The sequence below is a fragment of the Haliotis asinina genome, chromosome 7 (assembly GCF_037392515.1).
Source record: "Haliotis asinina isolate JCU_RB_2024 chromosome 7, JCU_Hal_asi_v2, whole genome shotgun sequence".
In the NCBI taxonomy this organism is placed as follows: Eukaryota; Metazoa; Mollusca; class Gastropoda; order Lepetellida; family Haliotidae; genus Haliotis; species Haliotis asinina.
Window position 1 is genome coordinate 18,988,442 of NC_090286.1, and position 18,869 is coordinate 19,007,310.

Here is an 18,869-nt window from a genome sequence, read left to right on the forward strand (position 1 = left end):
CTCGCTCGCTCGCTCACTCACTCACTCACTCACTCAGCTTACTGGTTGTTTTGTTTGTAGACCATGTTACAAAACGACTGTACTGGCTTGACGCTGGCAGGAGCATGGTATCTAGCTGTAGTGGTGATGGCGGAGACCGTAGAGAAGAGCACAGGCTACGGCGGAGGTATAGAACTGCCGGGCTGGCCGTGCACACACACAACAACAGGGTAATGGACAACAGTTGTTTTCGTTAGAGTCAGCATCGCGAGGTTATACCACCCAAGACAGTAACAGTAAAATCTCGTATTTCTTACAGCCCCTACTGGACATGGGTATACATATAGTTATTAAAACCCAGGTCCTGTAGGGTTAGTGTGAAAAAATATATATGTATATCACTTATAGTGTATCTCTATTAGAATGTGTAATTGTATATTATTGTGTATAATCCTCAGCTTTTGTGTGTATTGTTTATAATCTAAACATATTTGGTGTATGTAATTCGACAGTGCAAATACGATGTATAACATACCGCCATTAGATCTAAATGTGATTCACGGCTATATAGCACCGGTACGTTGAGTACAGTGGTAACAAAAACATAAAAGCCGACCAGGCGGAGATGATGGTAACTAGGAAGACTGACATATATAATCACAACAGTTCTCACTTGTAGTGTGTGAAGGACAACTAAGGAAGAAGTTGCGGATCAATATTCCCAATATTGTCTTTTTAAAACTGTGGTTGCTTCACAACTATATACTAAGTCAAAAAAGAAACTGCACAAAATGTATTTTTTTAAAATGATGATTATTTCTTTTCTGATGATTCATCTATATATCCGAAATGGGATCTCTATCTTTCGACTCTAGAAAGACGTTAACAAAACCCACTCAAACCCATCCATTCGTCGTCCAAATGACGTTAGTGCCAAATCAGGTTTTACACGTGCAGTCGATCACGTGATCTTCGCATCGAAGTCTTCGTCATGTGCACGTGTTTGTATTGGCCTCAAGAATTGAACTTTACTTTAAACCACATTTCTAACGGTACTTTAAATGCCACGATTCAAATGTGCAACATGAACGTGGCGTTGGCCTGTTTGCAAGCAGTTATTGACGTCGCAAGAGCAATGGGATGCAGCCGTCGTACTGTGTATGACTTGCGAGGTCGTCTACAACAAACTGGCACCACTTCTGATCGTCCAAGGTCGGGTCGTCCACGTGTGACGTCACGAGCAGAAGGCCGTCAAATCGGGCCATGTCACGTACGTGACAGATTTCTGCCGGCTACACGAACCAGGGGTGAGATGACTGTCCTCACAGACCATTCGAAATCGGTCTCCATTGTCGACAACAGTATCGTGGGCCAATACTGACACCGTTTCATCAACGTCAGCGTCTGCTGTGGGCCAAACGACACCTCCGATGGACCCAGAGAGACTGGAATCGAGTCGTCTTTAGCGATGAATCAAGGTTTGCCCTCAGATTCGGGGACGGCAGGCATCGAGTCTGGAGACGACGTCGTGAACGGTATGCCCAATGTTGTGTACAGGAAGTCGACAGATTCGGGGGTGGAAGTTGCATGGTGTGGGGTGCTTTCTGTGGGAACAACCGTTCCCGACTTCTGGTCATCCGTGGAAACCTCACATCTGCAGCTTACCGTGACCAGGTGCTCACCCCTGAGCTCGTTCCTTTCATGGCGGCTCATGGCCCAGGTCTGCAGTTCCAGCATGACAATGCTCGGCCGCATGCCGCGATGTTTCCTTCAAAACGCTGGAATCAATGTCATGGACTGGTCATCGAGGTCCCCTAATCTTAATCCAATACAGCACGTTTGGGCTGCACTTGGGAGAAGGCTTCGTGGCCTTAGGAACCAACCTCAGAATTTGCAGGAACTTGGCGCTGCCTTGCAAGAGCAATGAGCGCAGAATCCCCAACCACGTGTTCACAAGGATCAGGCAGTCGATGAGGAGACAGTGTTTGGCAGCGGTGAATGAGCGGGGCGGCCATACACAATATTGATCTGAGAAATTTCGAATTTTATTGTTGTGACTTGACATTCTGTATGACATTCTTTTTTGACTCAGTATATTAGTATTTCTATTGAACAGGAACTGCTGGCAGCGGAACAGTGTTTACTTCTTCTACAGAACCCCTAAACATTTTTGTTGGTGCCAAACGTCTATAACCTTCAATTAAACGCTAAAAACTTGAAGAAATCTCTTTCTTACAACTTGCCTACAATGAATGTCATTGAGGAAGTTGGTATTTCCAGTAGTTAAACTATCCACCCGTTCAACCCCAAACATGTCCAGATCCTGTTTTCATGGCTTCATGGCTGTTGACTGATATTATTGTTTTGGTGCTCATCAGACAACTATATACTGGGGTGAAGTTAAATCAGGAATTGTGAAGCTTGTTGACCTCCACCTTGGACCCCATCAAGAGCAGCAACTATCTCAGCATGAAGGAACTATCCGGGACATCAAGATCTTTGACCAGAGTTCACAGCCACCTAGTAGGTTTCAGTACTAGACTATGCAGTCAACACTGTCTCAGTCGTTAATACACAACAAGTAGGCACAACCCAAAACATTACCTAAATCTTGTCAGCGTCGGCTAGGTGTGGAAGAGAAGGTTAACAGGTGCTTCTCATGTAAAAGCCATTATTTGAGTAATGAAATCACTATGCGTTTTATCAATGATAGTCTGTGAATAGTAAAGATGTGAGTGTCAATGCGCCTCGCCTCGCCTGAAGTGTATCTGTTCTTTGAGATGTAAGTATTGAATAAGTAGTCATGAAGAGTGACTTTGTATCACGCTACCGCATTTACTCTGAGGACTGTCACCGAGATCTGTTCACGTCCTATATTTCAGGTACTACTCAGTGTGAAGACGCCCCTTGTTCCCATTTCTGTCTGCCAGTTGGACAGCCCGGGGATGGTGATGGCTATCGCTGCGAGTGTCCGGATACGACCAGTCTGAATACTGACGGTCATAGCTGCAGGACAGAAGCCAAAGGACAGAAATCAAAAAGTGAAGTATACATAAGTGTACACCAGTCATGAAATTTTCCTGCATAGTGTCCGTCCGGTGTCCTGTACAGAAAACGTGTTTAGTGATCAGAAGAGTGTTTGATTATACACTTAAATAATGGTCATGGACATTTGTTTAAACAACTACAAACATATTTCATGGCATTTCTTAGCTCAATTCTTGAAACCTTTGTTAATTAGGTAGCAATCAATTAGACACCATGTGTGCATGTGTGATGTTTAAAGATTGAGTCATTCGGCCACTTGTATGGCACTGAACACCACGCAAATGGACATGTAACTAGACGATGAATAATTGTCTGTCATTAAAAACAGCTGGATGTTTGAGTCAGATTTAAAGGTAGGCAATGAAAGAATGCATGTCAAATGAAGGGGAAGTGTTCCATAACACAACAGAAGAATGTTTGAAGGATCAGGCACACAATGTCCTCAGCTTGTAGGCAGGTACAGAAAGGAGGAATTTGTCAGCTGATGGAAGGTTTCTGGAAGGTTGATACACTGTCGTAGGAGTATAGAGATGTTTGACTGATTCGTGGACAAGACATAAGAATTTAAATTGCTTTGTTGCGTTACTTTGTAGCCATTGTTGTGGTCTGACAGTAGGTTGAATGTGCTGTCTAGGTTCAGCCTGCGAACCTAACCTGCAGCCCTATTCTGGAATCTTTGCAATCAGTAAAATGGTCTTAGAAATGCCATAGAGGAGGTTGTTCCAGTAATCAGTGATCTGTGCAAGTGGTGCGGTGGCATTTCATTTCTAGACAACCAGTATTTTTGGAGATATATCTAAATACCTAATGAGGACTGTCGTGGTTAGGAACGAGTCTTGGTAGACTCCAAGATCTTTACAAGACCGTGGGAATGGAACGGATTCGTGACCAATTATTCGACTGTCGGTTTCTATAGTCTTAGAGAAGTAGCAATTGCAGTTTCCGCGGTCTTGTCTGCATTATTTCCACTTCGGTCATCCATGACTTGACACAGGCAGTATACGATTCCATGCTGAAATATGTCTCTTCCTGACTTACATTCATACTCACATACGATGACTACCAGTGGGCAAAGGACAAAGAGAATGCTTGACTGTCGTGACACACCTTAGTGGGAAACATTGGGAGACACTCACAGGAAATATAGTTCGCTGTTCTCCCACATTTATCCATCTAATGGCGTCCATTTACGAAAGTGATATACGCACTTTTGTTCCCTCCTCCCCAAGGCTTGTCATGGTTTATGAGCTTTGTGAATTCTTCACGCTTGCTTTTAAAGACATAGTTCATGTGCGTTGTGAATTCTTCACGCTTGTTTTCCAAAGGCATATATTCAAAAGTGATCAGTGGCTTGTCTGTCATTCTCAGGCGTGACAAGAAGGACCTGCAATCCGGGGAGGTTCAGCTGTCTGAAGGGGGAGAGACGTTGCGTTCCTGCCAAGGCTGTATGTGACAACCGCGGCAACTGTGACGACAATTCGGACGAACATTCACTTTGCAATGGTTTGAAGCTAATCACACAGTACTCTGAGACATGCTTTCTACACTCTCTCATAACAATACTTAATGTGATATAATATATGACGGAATGGTGCATAAATACACACTCAAATGGGCAGTTGTTAACTGTGTGAACACATAAGCGCGCGCAAACACATGCACGATATATGAGTTTTCGTGCCGGAGGATATGTCCCCTTGCAAAAAGACTACAACGTCTTTTTTCAATAAATGACTTAAGATCAGTAACCTATATTGTATAAAGACGTTGCACATCTGTAGGCTCATTCCCCTTGTTCGCCTTTCACAGTGTCAACATCAGTTGTGTTGTGGTAGTGTTCTGTCTGACTGATTGATCAGAGGCGCCGCTTCTGTCCAGTTACAACCTTGCTCATAGCAATCCTAAAATAAATAAACTTGTTATTTTAGTCACCAAAAATTGGACATTTTCTTCATTTATGTGCCAGAACTAACCCTCACATCCCCTGTTGGTATTCCTGTTGCACACGTCATTGTTCCTGACCTTTGGAGACAATGGTTACTTCTTGGCCAAGTGTTGTAATTGCAGAAAACATCAACCACGTAGTATAAAGGTCCATGTTCTCAAAACTCGTTGGCCATTTTTTCCTAATTGCATGATATGGCGTATGTCCTTGACTGAAGTGAAGTTTTCTGACACTCCGGTCGCGTTCTGTGGCGTTGCATATGTAACATGCATGGCTGACCCATGATAATCCTGGTTAGAATTGCTCTTCAGCAACCTATGTCGAACTGGCGAGACACAGGATTGGGTGGTCAGGCTCTCTGACTTGGCTGACTCATCCCATTTGCTTACATATTGATGCTTATGCTGTTGATCACTGGATTGTCTGGTCCGTTCACGATTATTTACAGACTGCCGTAATATAGCTGGAATATTGCTGAATGCGGCGTTATACATACATAGATACACACACACACACACACACACACACACACACACACACACACACACACACACACACACACACACACACACACACACACACACACACACACACACACACACACACACACACACACACACACACACACATACATACATACATACATACATCGCGTGGTTGTAAATCAGCTATGTCTGCACCTGTTAAATGAAAAATGTTACACTTGTCAGCCACTTACCTGGTGTCTGTTGAGAGCGGAGTCATCAAACGTGTGGATGTGGCGGACAACTTCAGCACGATCACCGTGTTGGGTGACAGTATAGGGAATGCACGCAGGATCGGCGTGAACACACGCAGGAAACAGCTTTACGTAACCACACTGTTTTCCATTGTACGGTATGTATTACGTTCCTTGTCAGTCAACCAGCCGACCTATTTTTCCTAGACACATATTTTCGGTTCCCTTCGCACTGGAAGCTGTTGAATGGATGTATCCTACTTTCATTACAATATTACGGTTTGAACTGTCCACGAACTATGCTAGATGTTTGCCTTGCTAGTCACCCAGAGACATGATTATTACGAATATCTGCTCCCCCAGCGCGGATTTAACAGACTCGTTCGAGATAGAGAGCTCTACAGCAATCGTTGAGGACACATCTGTACACATTGGCGACCTGTCCGTCGACTGGCTCCATCGCCTGCTGTTCTGGATTGATACATTACACAACAAAGTGTCTGCAACAACCATGGACGGAAGTGCATCAAAGGTTGTCTACACTGGAGGAATCCTCAACGCCATAGCAGTAGATCCATTCCAAGGGTAAGTTCCAAGGAGAATACAACGGATGATAACGACACAGGCGTACCTACCGATACAGCCACGGTGTCGATTTCAAATACATGTAATCCATTTACAGACATGTGAATATGTACACATGATGCATACATTACTTCATCAACTCATATTACATACTTCATGTACTCGCTGCATGTAGGATTTACCCGTCACTCCTCAACCTTGTGCCCTGATGGTGCTGAATGTAGGATCTATCTGTTACTCCTCAACCTTGTGTCACCTGTGTCTTTATGGTGCTGCATGTAGGAACTATCTGTTACTCCTCAACCTTGTGTCACCTGTGTCTTTATGGTGCTGCATGTAGGATCTATCCGTTACTACCCTTAACTTCCTTGCAATCACACGTTGCAGCGTGTTCTTTCTGGCTGACAACACATGGAAGTCAAGAATATACAAGTGTGGTATGACTGGAGAAGGCCGGACAGTTTTTATAGACGACATGGCTAACATCGGCAGTCTAACAATCGGTAATGTACCTTCGTTATATCATAGCCATATAATAATGATTTGTGAATTCACAACATGTTTATAAGGTATGATTTTTCGCTAGATAAATAATAATCCATTTTTGTGCCAACAGATTTCAAATCCCACATGGTTTACTGGACGGATCTCACCATCAACGCGCTAATGGCATTGCACAGCAGTGGTTTCGGCGGACTAGATGTGTACAGCGACCCACAACAAGGAGACATGACTGGTCTGGCCTGGTCCCAGGTGGTTTTCTTGTATACTGACATGTGATATGACTGATGTCGACTGATCTAAGGTGATATGAAGCGTGTTGTATATCTATAATGCACGTGACATGACTGATGTCGACTGATCTAAGGTGATATGAAGCGTGTTGTATATCTATAATGCACGTGACATGACTGATGTCGACTGATCTAAGGTGATATGAAGCGTGTTGTATATCTATAATGCACGTGACATGACTGATGTCGACTGATCTAAGGTGATATGAAGCGTGTTGTATATCTATAATGCACGTGACATGACTGATGTCGACTGATCTAAGGTGATATGAAGCGTGTTGTATATCTATAATGCACGTGACATGACTGATGTCGACTGATCTAAGGTGATATGAAGCGTGTTGTATATCTATAATGCACGTGACATGACTGATGTCGACTGATCTAAGGTGATATGAAGCGTGTTGTATATCTATAATGCACGTGACATGACTGATGTCGACTGATCTAAGGTGATATGAAGCGTGTTGTATATCTATAATGCACGTGACATGACTGATGTCGACTGATCTAAGGTGATATGAAGCGTGTTGTATATCTATAATGCACGTGACATGACTGATGTCGACTGATCTAAGGTGATATGAAGCGTGTTGTATATCTATAATGCACGTGACATGACTGATGTCGACTGATCTAAGGTGATATGAAGCGTGTTGTATATCTATAATGCACGTGACATGACTGATGTCGACTGATCTAAGGTGATATGAAGCGTGTTGTATATCTATAATGCACGTGACATGACTGATGTAGGCTGATCCCGAGCACCTTTAGAATTCATCATTACAACTTCTTGTGAAGACGTTAGGGTTAACCTAACCTAACCTAACCTAACCTAACCTAACCTAACCTAACCTAACCTAACCTAACCTAATACAATTACATAAAAGAGTATTATGATGTTTTTTTTTCAAAAAGTTTGCGGTGCTGTATTCTAAAGGTAGGACACTGATCCAAGGCGATGTGAAGTGTATTGTATATTGGCATGTGATATGACTGGTGTAGAGTGATCCAAGGCGATGTGAAGTGCGTTGTATAGTGGGATTATTGCTGTCTCTTAGTTCGTTGTGATATATATTGTTTTGCATGATGTTATTGTCCCTGGTACCTATTGATGTTTACAGCGGTGCATTGTGAACTGATATTGAACTGTATATTAATGTACCTATATTACAGAATGGGATATACGTCTCTGACTTTGGAAAGAACACAGTTAGGAGGTTCGTAAGGAAGACGTGGGAGGACGTCCGCCCAAAGGCTGATGGACCCACAGACATTGCCGTCCTTGATGTTGATTCGCAGCCACTCGGTATTCACATGGTTGTTGTTTATCACAATATCTGTTTGTGGCATTCGTTGTTTGAACGTACTTGCCAAGTTTATTTCTGTTAATTATTCATTACGGTTGCGACTGTAATTGATCAGGTGGTCCGTGACTTGGTTGACTGCATTGGGGGTTCATCATAATATGAACCATTTGTTGTGACTGGCGTGTGTTACGACTTAAAACAACATCCAATCCAAGTATGCGCGCGCACGTGTGTGTGTGTGTGCGTGTGTGTGTGTTTACACACATGTAGGGGAGCATGTTGGGGAGCAGAAAACTCAAAGATATGCCGTCTTTCAGTCCAGAATGCTGATAAGAAGACAAAACGGTTGTGGTCTCGGAACAAATCGTACACAGACGAAGCAAGAAAGCTGGGTGCGTTCAAAACATATATAACGTCAAATTATGCTCGCTATATGCAACTGTTTGAATGGATCAATCGTCAAGCTTCTCTTAATTAGTAAATCATAACAGTGTTACATTTTACAGCACCGCGTCAAAAGCTGCACTGTTTGTTCATGAAACAAACGTTGACATAGCGACGAAATATTTCAACTGGCTTTGAACATAGCTACAATGGCAAATTACGCAACCTCTACGAGTATCCTTCTGATCTTGTTAGATGTAAAACAAGGTCTGTGGAGTTTTTGTAACTCCCCAGAAACTTTAAACTGGAATATCATGTGGCAGTAACAAGGGTCTAGGCTTGACATTCATGGTGACAAGTATTGGTCTGACGTCAACTGCTGGCCTTGTTATGACGTAAGGTAATAACGGCAGGTATTTATCCACTAATGCTGAGTCATACAGTCTAAACAATCCCATACCATGTTGAACTTGCCTGTACCAGAAGATTACATGTAAAACAATAAATAAAAAAGAGTTAAAACACTATGTTGTGAACTTAAAGTATAGAACAAAGTCAATAGCATCTGCTTGATTGATATATTAATGGTTACTTATGATTTTCATGATTTCTGGAAACGTCTGCAGTAGCAAGCCTGATCTTCACCAATTCCAAAGGTAAATGTACGGTTATAACCTAAGGTAGCTAACGCCCTTCATTTCATGTTAAATTGTGGAATGGCAGGTGTTCTCACTTGATGCAGGGATCGTTCACTGCCACCTGCCTTGATCTTATCATCTGCATGCCTATACATGTATAAAGTTAGGACGCCTAATGTACATCTTTGCATGTTTTGATAAAGTCTGAACACATGTACAGAATCGCGTGCGATGATTTTCAGAAATACTGTTGGTCCTGGGTAAGCACTATATAACCAAGGTAGACCTCAACACCCTGTCACGCGGAGAGTTTGACAGGGCATCATGCGCCGTCACTCCATACGGGTCGCCATCCACACCAGTTTCCATTGATTTTGACATCCGAAATAAAGCGCTCTACTGGACGGATCCCGGTTTGAAGGGCATTTACACGTAAGCTTGACGCCAGCGATTAATGACTAAATGCACGTATGCTACTCATAATTGCTGTGTAAATAGAAAGTGCACTATAAAGGCATGAAATTATATATATCAACTTTCAGACTTTACATCAACACCATGTTTATGGCCTGTAAACAATAGGACCGTCATCAGACAATCCTGTTGTTGTCATCATCTAGTTACATAACTTAGATAATAGTGCATTAACTGAGCTTTACTACCAGATCCCAACAGCTGCTTCTTAACATAAGCGCCGTTGACCAAGATCTGTTATAGATAAATCGTCATTTAATCAGAGCCCATCTATTATATGGTGTCTGTTTTAGTCTTTAATGATGGAGAGAAAATTTATCCATAAAAGATATATTCATAAAAGATCTTGGTCATCTATAAGAACTTCAAAATGCTTCTAAAAGACATTGTTGCAGAAGAATCAGCCCTGGTCGTCACGAGAACAGCAAATGACCTGATGCTACACTGTTTCTGTGCTTTTCCCAGGTCCAGGTTTAAAGAGAATATGGATATAGAGCCAGTTGAGGCTTTGTTCCGAACTGATGTGGATGAGCCAGAAGGACTCGCACTGGACTGGGTTGACCAAAATATTTATTGGTCAGATACTAGTCACCACGTGATTATGGCTGCCTCACTGAGGACGCGTGCAAAGACCACCCTGCTGGACTCTGGGCTTGGGACCGTCCGGGGAATAGCGGTACACCCGCATGAAGGGTACGACCATTGCTGCCGTCAAACATTTAAATAAAAATGTTTCCTAATTAGAAATATCTCAACGGAAAAATCGCAACAGACCTCATTAAGAGCTTTGTTTCAAAAGTGGTATACATATAAGTAGCGAACAGATTTATTTGTCTACCTTCACATTATGTCACTGCAGGCTGCTCTACTGGACAAATTGGGGCGAGTACATGGCCTCTAGGGTGGAAAGATGTGATCTGGATGGCTCCCATAGAATTTCAATCATAACATCAGGACTTCAAACGCCCAATGGACTGGCAATAGGTAATTTACTAACATCAATAACTAGGTTTCGAGAAATAGTATATATGACACACAGTCATAAAAACAATGGCACAATGTGCTGAATTTATGATATCACCACAACCCTTGAATTTTCATTTTATCCTTTCATTTGCTATCATATCTGTTTCGGAATTCAGTGCATACACTTTAAACTAAACCGACATTTGACTTGAGAAATATTCAACAGATTACCAGGAAGAGCGACTGTTTGTTGGAGACGCCAAGAGGAACATGATCATGAGTTGCAATATGTTAGGCAGCGACTGCTACACACTGCAGACCAGTTCACATCGAGAAGAACTTGTCTCCCTCACAGTATACGGTGTAGGTACCTCCATGTCACCACAGTGTAGTCTTACACACACCAGTGTGTAAGCCCTCATAGTAAACCTTATAGCTTCACAAATATGTCCGTGCCTCACCAGTACAGTGTTAACGTATGATGCTATACCATTCAACTACCGTTGACTGTACCTATTCAGCCTAAACGACGGAACAAATTGAAATAGCTGTGGACGTGCAAATTCTTTTTGGTAGAACTACGTGTACTGGGCGGACCTGAGGCGCGAGAAAGTCATGAGGATGTACAAACGTTCAGGAGGAGACAAGATGTTGGTTCTCGACAGCGCTGTTGACCCACATAGTGTGAGGCCGTTTCATCGTGATATGCAACCAGCAGGTATGAGTTTGTGTGAACCTTGCTACACTTCCCATCTGTACTTTATCGAAATTCTAGATTTCATATTTAATACCAAAGATCATAACCGTAAAAGCTCATGGCTGTGGAGGTGATGGCTGTGGAGGTGATGGCAGTGAAGGTGATGGCTGTAGAGGTGAGGGCTGTGGAGGTGAGGGCAGTGAAGGTTCTGTTGGTGGTGAAGCTTAACGATAAGGGTGAAGTTGGCAGTAAAGGTGAAGATGGTGGTGAAGGTACAGTTGGCAGTGAAGGTGCCACTGAAGGTGAAGTAGCATTAAAGATGAAGTTGCCAGTGAAGGTGTAGTTGATGGTGGAGATGCAGTTGGCGGTGATGGTGCAGCTGGTGATGAAGGCGTGGTTGGCGGTGAAGGTGCACCTTCTCTACTTAAATTCATCATAACGCCGTTGTTGCCGTCTCTTTCCTCCTCTAATGAAATCTATTTGAGTTTTGTTATCACAGCTGAAACAAGTCTTAATTCACACACCACCTTAAATCTCGACCTCTTTACATCAGGGAAATCTGTGTGTGGGCCGGACAACGGGGGCTGTTTAATCTGTCTCCCAACTATCAGAAATGGGTCAAGACACAGCTTCAAGTGCGCATGTCCAGATGGCCTGTCCCTCGGTGACGATAAGAAGACCTGTCGCACGCCTAGTACGTTCAGCATTCAGAAATGTATCATATTTGATTCATCTGGTGATTGCTTTTGTTATTCAAAATCCTTTGTCACGCTCATGGAAACAATGATTTATTTTACTTAAACGTTCAGCTCAGACTCGACCTTTAACTCAAACAGTAATTGGTTGTGTAGTATTTTCATTGTCATTTTGAAATACAGGTATCAACACGTGCATTTTACTATTTGTTTTGGAGTTGTGATTCTGTCCTGATCTAATCTACAAATTATGGTAAGCGAAACAGTCTACCATGCACTTCAGTCTTTTCATCGAGTCAGTTGTGATATTCGAGACAAAAGAAATGTGTCCATGTTTTGGATGTCTGAATTACATGGGCAGATTGCAACTGTTCCTGTATCAGCATATGAGGAACTGAAGTTACTTTGTAAACATATACTCACATGTTACCTGGCCTTTTACGTCTTTGTGTGTGTATTTAATAACTGTGCATTTTAGAGGCATGCAAAGCCGGATACACAGCCGTGGGGGGTGACTGTAAGGATGTGGACGAGTGCCGTCAGTCGGGTACCTGCTCCCACACCTGTCACAACACAGCGGGAAGCTTCACTTGCACCTGTCGCCATGGATACATCCTCGTGAACCGTACTCGGTGTCGACCTGAAGGTAACACTATATTCAGTCCAAACAGGTTAGGGCATTAGGGTGAAATGCAGAGGACTGGTCGTACTTGCAGTGTAGTCAGCCATTCTTGAGTTGCTAAAATACAGTGTCAAGTCAGGCCATAAGTGTTCATTACTCTGTGCTGATCACACTCAAAAGAGTCAGAACATAAGTGTTCATTACTCTGTGCTGATCACACTCAAAAGAGTTAGGACATACGTGTTCATTACTCTGTGCTGATCACACTCAATAGAGTTGGGACATACGTGTTCATTACTCTGTGCTGATGACACTCAACAGAGTCAGGACATAAGTGTTCATTACTTTGTGCTGATCACATTCAATAGAGTCAGGACACAAGTGTTCATTACTCTGTTTCCTCGGGTAAATGAAACAGACTGAATATCGATATGACAGAAGCCCGGAAGATGATAGAAGCCGTTACTTGTAAATGCCCTTCTATAAGAGCATCAAGTTTGTGTTAAGATATACGTGATCATAACATTGTACTGATCACACAGGTAGAAATAAGGCGTACATGTTTATTGCCGTGTCACAGTGCTAGGCCCTGCTCCCTCCCTACTTGTCGTGGACTGGCGAAGACTCCGTATGATTGACCAACTAGACTCCTCCACCCCACGGATGGTCAACATCCGCCGTCCTGCAGCCATGAAGCGAGCTGTCGCAATAGACGTGGACCAGGAAATGGGGCGTATCTTCTGGGCAGATCTCATGTCACATTCCATTAACATGTGAGTTGCAGGGAGGGCCGCAGTGCAATGTACGAATCATACTCCTTTGTTTCAATCGGCAAATTGTCTCAAATGTCTGTCCTGCTATGCAATATGCAGACACTTCGACGATTGTCTTATAATTTTGTTTCACAATCACATTTACATCAGGTTAGAAATTTCTAAGTGTGTTATTCTCATTTAATGTGTAAATTTGTGAATGATGATTTTTTACCGGCTTATTAGGGCCACTCTGAATGGAAGCACTCTGCTATCTCCAACTGTACTGGTCGCCACCGGGATAAGATTCCCCGAGAGCGTGGCGTATGACTGGCTACACAAGGCTCTGTACTGGGTGGACGCAGAGGATGGTGCTATCAGGGTGGTCACTCTGGAGACCAGACTCATCAGGACAGTGCATAGGCATCTAGATAGACCACGAGCCCTAGCGCTTGATCCAAGTGAAGGGTACAATCATTCAAGCATACCCATTCATTGTGGTTGTTCATCAGGTGTAGTCAATAAGAATGGTCCCCTTGATGGACAGAACTACTCTCTGAGTACCAGTTGCTCGGGTATAACTGTATGTTCGAATGCTGTATTCGCCCTAACTGTAAGTAAGACAAGCATTACTTAGAGCCGTAGGTACACATTTTTGGGACCCAGCTTTAATTCACATCGACGACTTTGTGAAGGGTTAACAAAATAGTTGTATCACGGCAACCTATAGACTGAACTGGAAAAAAAGCATCATTACACCCTGTGTCCGTGAAATGGTACGGTATTTCATGGTAAATTTGTTGCTGATCTTTCCTAGAAATAGAACTTTACAAATTGCTCTCCTTATCTTGTCTGCCCAGAAACTGAGAAATCAATGGATCAGAGCACTCCTAAATGCCAGATGATACTACTTCGGCCAATTGTCGCTTTAAATGAACTTCTCTTTGAAGGCCACGGGATATAGATGAATTAGTAACAACCCCTGAACATTATGTGTGGAATTCCAATGAGTGGTCCACTGTTTTGGCAGACGTTTTTACTGGAGTACATGGGGGAAGACACCGAGTATTGAGATGAGTGGGATGGACGGGGCAGGGAGGACGGCTATCATCACAACCGACATCGTCTGGCCCAATGGTTTGACCATAGGTAAGTTGCCAGAATATACATGCTGATGAAACAAAGACGATTGCTCAAAACAGGAGCATAAGTAAATTACATGGTTATAAATCATATTGTTGATGTGGGCATGTGTAAAGTAATATTTATTAAACGTCAACAAGACATTTACGAGAAGTGCAAAATATACCTGCGAGGCAATATCTCCTCTCACATTTTACTTTTTCACCATCTCATCTTTCCCAGACTATGGTGAGCGGCGTTTAATGTGGACTGACGGGAGCATTGGTGTTGTCTACAGCTCCGACATGGACGGCAGTAATCGAAGAGTACTATTTTTCAGCCACAGTGAACAACATCAACATATGTTCTCTGTGGCTGTTATAGAGGTATGGTGCTTTACTTACACGTTTTGGGAATATGTCCCTGAACCATCAAATTGTTTCTTGGTCTGGCTAACTCTGAAGGATAGCGAATGGATGACGTTGATAGAGACTGTTCCCTGTGTGTCGATCCGTATATGTTCAGGATTGCATCTTTGTACAGGATTACGTCTACTGGACAGAGTGGAGACGGCGGACACTGTCCAGGGTCCGCGAGACTGGTGGTGACATGAGGACATATACCACGGTGACGTTCAGAAGACCACTAGATGTCAAGGTCATGCATCCTTACAGACAACCTAAAGGTACACATCTGAAACACGATCTTCATTTCCGTGCGTCTCCACGTCATACAAAGGACTGTTCCATCAACTTACCAGCTGTAGCCACTCGTATAAACTCAGATAAATTGTTCTTGAGAAAGGTTGAAACAGCTTTTCAGACGGGTCTTTTAGAAGTCGTGAATGTAGGGTGTTCTTTCGTATTTGTTCAGTAATTTAAACCTCCGAGTGGTGTATATCTACTTGTGTTGTACACTAACATCGTAAGGGATGACCCAAGTTTTGTGCGGCAAGCCAGTCGATGCTACCGACAGTTGATGTTAGCAACATTCGATAGAACAGAACAGCCTGAACATAAAACCCGTGTCTGCGTTTTACATCCACGTGGTATACGTGTTTATATTTCTAGGCACAAACCGGTGTGGCGTCAATAATGGTGGATGTTCTCATATCTGTTCACCTGCTGCTGGCGTGCGGATGTTCACCTGTCAGTGCCCGGACCACATCGACGCAGGTCCACCGTGTCTGGATCCTGCCTAAAGATAAACTACCCAGTTACACACCATTCCGAATTCAATAAACATGTAATGTTTACTTAAACGTGCACTCCAATAAACAGTTACCATTGGTTGGCTTATTACTGACCTTTAACAAAAATATAATATATTCAGTTACATGTACCTTTATCCATGGTATGTTGGGACCAGTACGTGAGGTTTTAGTCCCACTTGCTCTGAGTGCTCGCAATTACGATGTTCGTTCGAGTTCTAGGTGTGACTAAACCCGAAAAAGTAATAGACTTTGTTCTTTTCTGGGAAAGCGTTATATAAAATATAGTTTATGTTGCGGCCTTTCTGAAAAGCACTGTGTATAAATACTGTTTTCGAGTTACCGACTAGCGATCTTTGAATGACAGATACCTAGATTTGATGTTTTGTGGTTAATATTAGTGGTTATGGTTAAGTTGGGGTGAATCTGTTGGTGGTTCACAAAGTGGTCTTTTTCTTGAGAAACTGATATTATTTCATACTTTTAATCAAATTTTAAATTGCCATTAGATTATAACGTTCGAACACAACATTGTCACAAATGGGACATAAACCATTACACGTTATTAATATTGCACGTATAAAAGGCCTCTTTTGACTGTGTGTGACTAGCGATTATCCATATACTTAGTGATGGGAGTTGGTCTTCCTCGTTTCCAATCCTCACTTGCAACTTCTCTCGAACTTCCTTAGAAAACAGGAACAAGAATCCAGTAGGATCATTCTTAAAAGAATTTTTATGCCAAATTTTGCATTTGGTTGAAAACATTTTGTAAGTGTAGAATGTACTGTACTTCATATATACGAACAATGCTGAATACATCCTAAAGGAGAGTTTCATATGTTTTCCTTGCATTATTGCTTGCTGGAAGTTGTTTTTTCAAAATGATACCTCAACAACTGGTTCAGTAGCCTATGGTGCAAACAATAATGAGGAGAATTTTTAGAACCAAAAGATTCTCAGCTCTTGTAAGAAGCAAAACGTCAACCTGTGGGATTTTCTATAAAATTTATTTCCATGCACAACATCTTACTCATTCAGTACACTCACAATCTGCTTGAAGAACATGTATATTTATTACTTAATCTGTAAGTGAAGTGACCATTTAGTAGGTCAGTGTATGACATCCTAAAAATATTTTGATAAACCATCTTGACCCATTTCATACCATATACAATGGTTTGGACTTAGCATGAACAGCACAATACCACAGACACATCAAAGTGTTGTGGTATGTCCAGTAATCTGGGATGGAATAACAACTTATCTCTATCAAAGCTCAAGAAAAAATCTTCTCATTTTATTCAATATATTGTGAATTGTATTATAATATGTGAATTATGGACCTGATCTTTGCAGAAGAACAACATTGACAGTCTGTTCACTTCAAGCTAATGAGCAAGAAAGCCTTCTTTTCAGCCAAGAGAAACAAATGGATCTAAGACTTTTATTATAACTGGAGGGTTCAAGTCAGTTTTAAGGTACAAAATTCAATGACAACAAAACACATTTAATATTTTCACTTAAATACGAGAGATACTGACACAGACAAAATGCTGGAGTTTTTATAAGTATAGATTAGGATCTCATAGTTCATCATGATCATAATTCATCTGATATTCTTCTGGCGTTGGTTGTGTGCATCGTGCAGGTGTGGCAAACTCAAACTGATATTCACAGCGGCTGGGTTCTGATGCAGACAGTAGCTGGTTCTCAATCCCACACTGCAGCAATATCTACAACACAACCATGTTAACAGTAGCTGTATCTACAACACAATCATGTTCACACTGCACCAGTATCTACAACACAATCATGTTCACAATGGACACGTATCTATAACACAATCATGTTCACACTGCAGCTGTATCTACAGCACAATCATGTTCACACTGCACCTGTATCTACAGCACAATCATGTTCACACTGCACCTGTATCTACAGCACAATCAAGTTCACATTGGACATGTATCTACAGCACAATCAAGTTCACATTGGACATGTATCTATAACACAATCATGTTCACACTGCAGCTGTATCTATAATACAATCATGTTCACACTGCAGCTGTATCTACAGCACAATCATGTTCACACTGAAGGAATAGCCTTCAAAGCATACTATTTTGCTCTCACCTTTACTGATCTGTCAGGGCCGTTCCAACAGTTCTGGCCCTTTTCATATTTTTGTGCTGAATACTTATCATCAGATGCTCCATCCCAGTGACCCCAGAGCCTGAAACATTTCAAAGAAAAGGGCATCACTACATAGTCAACAATAGCCTTAACGGAAGGAAGGACATCTTTTTCCATGTTACTGTTCAAGTGAGTGAGTCAATATATAATGTCACATCGGCAATATTTCAGTCATATCGTGACTAGTACTGTTCAAGTATTCCAAGACAGCATGTCCTCACCCAAGGTTAGTTTCCGATCCTCCTGACTTTGGTCTCTGCGAGGCTTTGTCAAAGGGACATAACTTGTAGGTGTATTCCCTCTCTGTGTATTCAAAACACTTGTTGTACAGGAAGGCATACTCATTCTCTGGTCCAAAGTCCTTCTCTAAGTATTTTTTGGCATTGCTGAAAAAGTGAAGACAAACCTGAAACAATTGTTCTGTACTTCAGAAACTGTCAAGATAACATCCACACACCTACAGCACTCAGCAACTCTACATAGCACATCAGCACATCTACAGCACTCAGCAACTCTACATAGCACATCAGTACACCTACAGCACTCAGCAACTCTACATAGCACATCAGGACATCTACAGCACTCAGCAACTCTACATAGCACTTCAGCACAACTACAGCACTCAGCAACTCTACATAGCACATCAGTATACCTACAGCACTCAGCAACTCTACATAGCACTTCAGCACAACTACAGCACTCAGCAACTCTACATAGCACATCAGTACACC

At 42.3% G+C, this 18,869-nt stretch overlaps 2 protein-coding genes across 5 annotated transcripts in view; one reads left to right on the plus strand and one right to left on the minus strand.

Annotated features, from left to right (window-relative positions):
- Positions 1 to 16,021, plus strand: part of LOC137290672 (low-density lipoprotein receptor-related protein 4-like) — a 54,552-nt gene extending 38,531 nt beyond the window's left edge. The window contains exons 7-30 of the mRNA XM_067821752.1: positions 61 to 209; positions 2,358 to 2,502; positions 2,862 to 3,020; positions 4,396 to 4,530; positions 5,683 to 5,848; positions 6,054 to 6,275; positions 6,663 to 6,778; positions 6,892 to 7,028; positions 8,249 to 8,381; positions 8,700 to 8,774; positions 9,393 to 9,422; positions 9,647 to 9,836; positions 10,344 to 10,571; positions 10,738 to 10,862; positions 11,071 to 11,207; positions 11,421 to 11,562; positions 12,095 to 12,235; positions 12,715 to 12,882; positions 13,439 to 13,631; positions 13,857 to 14,078; positions 14,641 to 14,759; positions 14,976 to 15,118; positions 15,276 to 15,417; positions 15,803 to 16,021. Coding sequence (XP_067677853.1) covers positions 61 to 209; positions 2,358 to 2,502; positions 2,862 to 3,020; positions 4,396 to 4,530; positions 5,683 to 5,848; positions 6,054 to 6,275; positions 6,663 to 6,778; positions 6,892 to 7,028; positions 8,249 to 8,381; positions 8,700 to 8,774; positions 9,393 to 9,422; positions 9,647 to 9,836; positions 10,344 to 10,571; positions 10,738 to 10,862; positions 11,071 to 11,207; positions 11,421 to 11,562; positions 12,095 to 12,235; positions 12,715 to 12,882; positions 13,439 to 13,631; positions 13,857 to 14,078; positions 14,641 to 14,759; positions 14,976 to 15,118; positions 15,276 to 15,417; positions 15,803 to 15,933 — 3,548 coding nt within the window. The 3' untranslated portion in view covers positions 15,934 to 16,021. The remainder of the gene's footprint in view (positions 1 to 60; positions 210 to 2,357; positions 2,503 to 2,861; positions 3,021 to 4,395; positions 4,531 to 5,682; positions 5,849 to 6,053; positions 6,276 to 6,662; positions 6,779 to 6,891; positions 7,029 to 8,248; positions 8,382 to 8,699; positions 8,775 to 9,392; positions 9,423 to 9,646; positions 9,837 to 10,343; positions 10,572 to 10,737; positions 10,863 to 11,070; positions 11,208 to 11,420; positions 11,563 to 12,094; positions 12,236 to 12,714; positions 12,883 to 13,438; positions 13,632 to 13,856; positions 14,079 to 14,640; positions 14,760 to 14,975; positions 15,119 to 15,275; positions 15,418 to 15,802) is intronic.
- A 917-nt stretch (positions 16,022 to 16,938) lies between these two features.
- Positions 16,939 to 18,869, minus strand: part of LOC137290380 (glucosidase 2 subunit beta-like) — a 41,127-nt gene continuing 39,196 nt past the window's right edge. For all 4 annotated transcript variants that reach the window (XM_067821277.1, XM_067821275.1, XM_067821279.1 and 1 more), the window contains 3 exons: positions 18,360 to 18,524; positions 18,079 to 18,178; positions 16,939 to 17,678 (listed from right to left, as the gene is read on the minus strand). In XM_067821277.1, coding sequence (XP_067677378.1) covers positions 17,529 to 17,678; positions 18,079 to 18,178; positions 18,360 to 18,524 — 415 coding nt within the window. In that variant the 3' untranslated portion in view covers positions 16,939 to 17,528. The remainder of the gene's footprint in view (positions 17,679 to 18,078; positions 18,179 to 18,359; positions 18,525 to 18,869) is intronic.